Raw genomic sequence first — 4,988 nt, forward strand, 5'->3', positions numbered from 1 at the left:
CCGCCTGACTGCAAGCATTGATACCTTCAACTATTCTTCCTTTATGGTTCAACAATGCCATCAACTCCCATCCAAAGTTTCCTTCTCCAAAGATAAACTTCTGAGGCAAACATCAAATTCAACATATGTTACTCCTCCAGAAGTCCAAAAGGTTTATTTGAACACAAGATACTTCAGGCTTCAACTTCGTTACCAACAAAGAAGGATTTTATCTCTTCCGTAAAATGGTCCGTCCAGTCAGAGAGAGAAGCAAATGGAAGTAAGCCAGTCAAGGCTGGGATAACAAGCCCCAGCACAGCATAAAATATGCACCGGCGAACCCAGTACGGGAGCCACATACCATCCTTGCTGTGAGTTACTGATATAGGACCATGAAGAACGTGGTAAATAACAGATGGATAACAGTTTCCAAGTAAATGGATGGAACAAAGGACTTCCCACCATACAAGCCAGATATTTCCATCACCGCCTAGAGTATTGGCACAAAACCTTCCAGCAAAGCCGCAAATAACTCCCAACAAAATGAAATTGAAAGTTATAGGCATATTTGATCCAGTCAGTGCGGAACGCTGGGATGCTAACCAAGCAATTGCCACAATCATGACTATGCCAAAGCACATACGTGTTGCTGCTATCACATGACATCTGACGAACTGCAAGCCAGAATTGAAGTTTGACACTGAATTTGGCACCCACCAAGATTTAGATCCCTGTATGAGGTGGGAAAAGAGACAGTGAGAAGCTTCTGATTAACAAAGAGACTTATCAAGAGTAATTTTGAGCGATAAGGTAGATGAACGTACCCTTGAAGCAGCTGAACAAGCTGCTGTAACATCAGTTATCCGTTGGTACGAGTGAACATAAGTTCCATAAGCAAAACACACTGACATAATTACCACTGCACTAACAAGGAAATCTATAAGAGTCCTCAGAATTTCTGCATGCCTTGTGTCCTGCATCTGAGTCTTGAATTTCTCTCCTTGGAAGGAAGCTTTCTGAAAACCCAAGGACAACTTAATCTTCTCTAACATGTGCGAGGAGGAGCTAAGAGCTAATTCAGTCTGTTTCAGCTGCAGCTTTCTCATGCTAAGACTAATCTCACACTCCTTGAGTTCGTTTGAGCGAGCCTGCTCCTTCACAGATCTCTCAAAAGCACTGAGAATGCACTGATCAGCTTCACGAGAGGATCTGCTATGAGCACGATCAGCCAGCTGTCGATTGTCTCTGGCATAAAGAACAAGTTGACTTTCTACAGAGTTCATGAGGTCCTGCTCGATTTCTTTTGTATGATTTTGCAGATCAACAGCGCTCGAGTTTCCTACAGCCCCAGAGCCTCCATCTGTAGAAGAGTATTCAGGAGTAGGACTACTCTCATAGACAGGTATCTCATTAATACGATGAAGCGTCCTCAGTGTGCTGCTAAATGAATTCTCAAAATTTCTCATGAAACTGTCAAACCTGTCACCATATGTCTATACAACTGATAAGTAAAAGATATACAAGGAATGTCAACAGAAAGGTGAGCTCCAACAAAAAGAGGGCCATGCTTACATTTGCCAAAGATTCCTTCACCGCTGATGTACAGATCTGCGATTTGAGACAACATTTTTAATGGTTTACAGGGCTTATTGCTAAATTATAAATCATGTACCTTGGAAAGGATGACCGGATGCAATCTTTCGCCTGAATCATTGCTCGAATTCATAACCTGTCATCAGGGAAGGTAACTCCTTATTACCCTGACCAATAAGGTAGACCATTTAACAAAATGATCATGAAACGCAAATGTGTAGTAGTACGCGGGTGAGTACAATGTATCGTTTACTAAAGAGAACAAGTGTGCAGTTGTGGGAACTGCAAACGAATGAAAAGGCGGCGAATGTAAGCAGACGTGCATAAGTTGGCATTGGAAAGATGAAGTGGAGGAAAGAAAGGCAGCACATTCAACAGTTCAATTTTAGATCATTTAGCGTTCACCACAGATATGGAAATTAGTAACAACGTCGAATCTTGGAACCAATAGCAGACGTTGCACTAAATCGACAAGCTGTGCTCAATCGGACAAGCAGCCACGGTTCGCAAACATTAAACCCCATGTTATTTCATCTACTTATAATTCTATTACCCCATGCTAGTACAAGTAAACAGTCAATTTTCCTTTATTTTTTTGCTGCAGTTTGCAGAAGGAGGTTCTCCTTCCAATAGGCACACTAAACTTTCATTCCATGAAACTACACCTTAAGGGCGCAAACATTTCTTCCGGTTTCTATGTTGACTAGGAGGTTTTACAGCATATGCATTGGTGCAGTACAATTACAAATGTGCAAACCTCAAAACCAAAAGATGGTAATACTAGGAACTTAATTTTTTTTTTGAAAGATATACTAGGAACTTATCAGCTGTGTGTAAAGGCAGCATATAGTTTTAAAGAAAATGCTACTCCCTCCCATCCGAATTAATTGTCAGTGTCAATTAAATCGGATCGGAGGGAGTACAAATGCTGGACTAGCGCAACCATGTATGTAATACCAAGCAAAAAAATTCGAGACTTTATTGTGTACCACCGGCCGGCAGAGCACGTACCCGCGCGAGAACTGCCGCGAACGACATCCCCAGGGGCAGCGCGAGGCCGTCCTGCGCGGCGGCGCCGCCATTATCTTCGCCTTCGCCGTCGCCGCCCCGAGAAGCCAGTGCGGCGGGCGCCGGACCGCGCCGCCGGCGCAGCGGGCGGAGCCGCACCCCCTTGCGCGGCCGGGAGGCCCGCGAGCCGGAAGAGGATGCCGACGAGGACGCAGGGGCGGGCTCGCCGGCGAGGCCGGGCCCGTCGTCCATCCCGGAGGGGAGAGGGGGTCCCGCGAAGCCGGTGGTAGTCAAATGGGGTTCCGCGATCTGGATGGAGATGGATGGGGAACGGCCGACAAGAACGAAAACGAAGCGGCGTGGGAGTAAACAGAACTACGGATGTGTGCGCGGCGGTTGGGCTGAATTAGCCGTTGGATTTTCGTTCAGAGAATGGGATTTTGCCCTATCTTTTCCAAGCCTTTTGATCATTTTTGTATATTTTTTAGCCCTTCTTTTGCATGGTATACATGATATTTTACCTTAATTTTATTTGCCGTTTGACCATTTGCCTTTTGCCCCTTTTCTAAAATTTATATCATCTCCAGAATTTAGCTGACATGAAAAAACCAAGTTACCCCTCCTATGAATTTCACCAAATTAAATTCATCTATACCGCACGCCGGCAGCGAGAAGAGTGGAGTGTTGTTCCCCAAACTGATGCATGGCACTCAGCAAAAGGAAGCAAGAAGTGTGTAGAGGGGGTGGGAGGTCTTGACGAGCGGTGCTACAGGCATGAGCTAAGGAGCGGCTTCGACCTACCTCAGTTGGGAAGGGAGCTCAAGGGCAAGCATAATTTCTACCTAACTACTTAAATGCTAATTAGCAGATAATCTCTCATTAGATAAATATTTGGAGAACCCGTACCCAGATCTCGACACAACATCATGATCTTTGAGGCAAACAGTGTTGACGAACTTGGCTGCAATTCAACGAGGCCGATCTTCTGCCAAGCGGCGATAAATTAGGGTTTGTTGCGCTACTTCACACCACGGTGACCCGGTGCCACCCCCATGCAACAGTGACCAGCCGTTTGTGATGCCATGGGGTCGAAGACTTTGCGCCGCCCACGCGCCATCAATTAGTGGATGTGCGTTCTCTCGATGTGAGAACGACCCGAAAGCGACGACTCTGCTTGTCCTTTGAAGTTTTGATTCCGAAGTGGAATTGTATCGATTGAATGTGGCGGTTTGGGGGTACATATTCTATTCTAGCGTCGACAATTTTCTAATATAATTCGTGGATGTAATTGAGAACACGATGATTTCAAAGATGCATTAAAGGATTAGAAACTTTGAGAAGGATGAACATATGCTTGTGATTTGCCATTATATTTCAGAAAATTGATGTCTCTGTTCAACTTTATCAATGGAAATCGTATTTGCGGTCATTGTGTGATGGATGGCATACTTCTTGCACATGCTTCGGTAACAGCAAAACTGATGCTTTTGCTTACTTGCATCTAAACATGCTCTTGATTTTCTGAAGTGAACCATGGCAACAAAGTTCACCTACAGACTCTTAGGAAACGGGCGAAAATTTGATTCCGCCAAAAAATAACATTTTTGAAGCACTCGTTTGGAGATAACGATGTGATGATTTTGGGCCGGTTAAATGGACTATGAAAGCACTTGGACGGCCCATCGTTACTATGTTTGCATCGAGAAAATAATCTGTCAAGCGCGAAAAATATTTCAAGTGGATGTGGCATTCCCTCGATGCAACAACGACCCGAAAAGCAACGACTCTGCTTGTCCTTTGAAGTTTTGATTCCAAAGCGGAATTGTCCTTTGTAGTTTCGATTCCGAACTTGAAAGAGCAAGACTCAATTCATCACAACAAAGATAGAAAGGGAAGAACACCATATGATTACAACAAGATCGTGCCCTATCAAGATCACGAGAGAGAGAGAGAGAGAGAGAGAGAGATCAACCACTAGCTGCTAGTACATACCCTCAGCCCCCTGGGGGGGGGGTGAACTACTCCCGCCAAGTCATGGAAGCAGCGAGGATGATGAAGATGGCCTCCGGTGATGACTTCCCCCCTCCGGCAGGGTGCCAAAACGGAGCTCCGGATGAGGTCGCTTCAGAACAGAGCCTTGCGGTGGCAGAAAAAATCATCTAGATTAACTTTCGAGGGTTTCTAAATATATAAGAATTTTTAGCGTTGGAATCACGCGAAGAGGTACCACAGGAGGCACCCGGCCCCCAGGGCGCGCCTACCCCGGCCCCCAGGGCGCGCCATGTCGCCTTGTTGGGCCCCTGTGGGTCTTCTGGTACTTCCTCGAAGCTTCCCGAGTCTCTTTCCTTTCAGAAAAAATTGTCAAAAAGTTTCGTCATGTTTGGATTTCGTTTGGTATGGATTTTCTT

General features: G+C 45.3%; 1 protein-coding gene across 2 annotated transcripts; it reads right to left on the minus strand.

Annotated features, from left to right (window-relative positions):
• LOC125545736 (protein CPR-5-like) lies at positions 1 to 2,953 on the minus strand. 2 transcript variants are annotated; one of them, XM_048709765.1, is made up of 6 exons: positions 2,584 to 2,953; positions 1,652 to 1,708; positions 1,552 to 1,587; positions 804 to 1,472; positions 194 to 710; positions 1 to 100 (listed from the first exon to the last, which is right to left on the minus strand). In XM_048709765.1, the coding sequence occupies exons 1-6, from the start codon at positions 2,830 to 2,832 to the stop codon at positions 42 to 44; spliced, it is 1,587 nt and encodes a 528-aa protein (XP_048565722.1). In that variant the 5' UTR covers positions 2,833 to 2,953; the 3' UTR covers positions 1 to 41. The 2 variants fall into 2 exon arrangements, with proteins under 2 accessions (XP_048565722.1, XP_048565723.1); XM_048709766.1 differs by having other exon boundaries at positions 7 to 710; positions 2,584 to 2,951.
• Between the last annotated feature and the right edge of the window lie 2,035 nt (positions 2,954 to 4,988).

The sequence above is a fragment of the Triticum urartu genome, chromosome 3 (assembly GCF_003073215.2).
Source record: "Triticum urartu cultivar G1812 chromosome 3, Tu2.1, whole genome shotgun sequence".
Taxonomy (NCBI): Eukaryota; Viridiplantae; Streptophyta; class Magnoliopsida; order Poales; family Poaceae; genus Triticum; species Triticum urartu.

Coding starts and splice junctions, on each gene's coding strand:
- LOC125545736 (XM_048709765.1), bottom strand. CDS start 2,832: ATGGACGACGGGCCCGGCCTCGCCGGCGAGCCCGCCCCTGCGTCCTCG. Junction 1,709..2,583: donor TCGCGGCAGTTCTCGCGCGG/GTACGTGCTCTG, acceptor CCCTGATGACAG/GTTATGAATTCGAGCAATGA. Junction 101..193: donor GATAAAATCCTTCTTTGTTG/GTAACGAAGTTG, acceptor TGTTTGCCTCAG/AAGTTTATCTTTGGAGAAGG.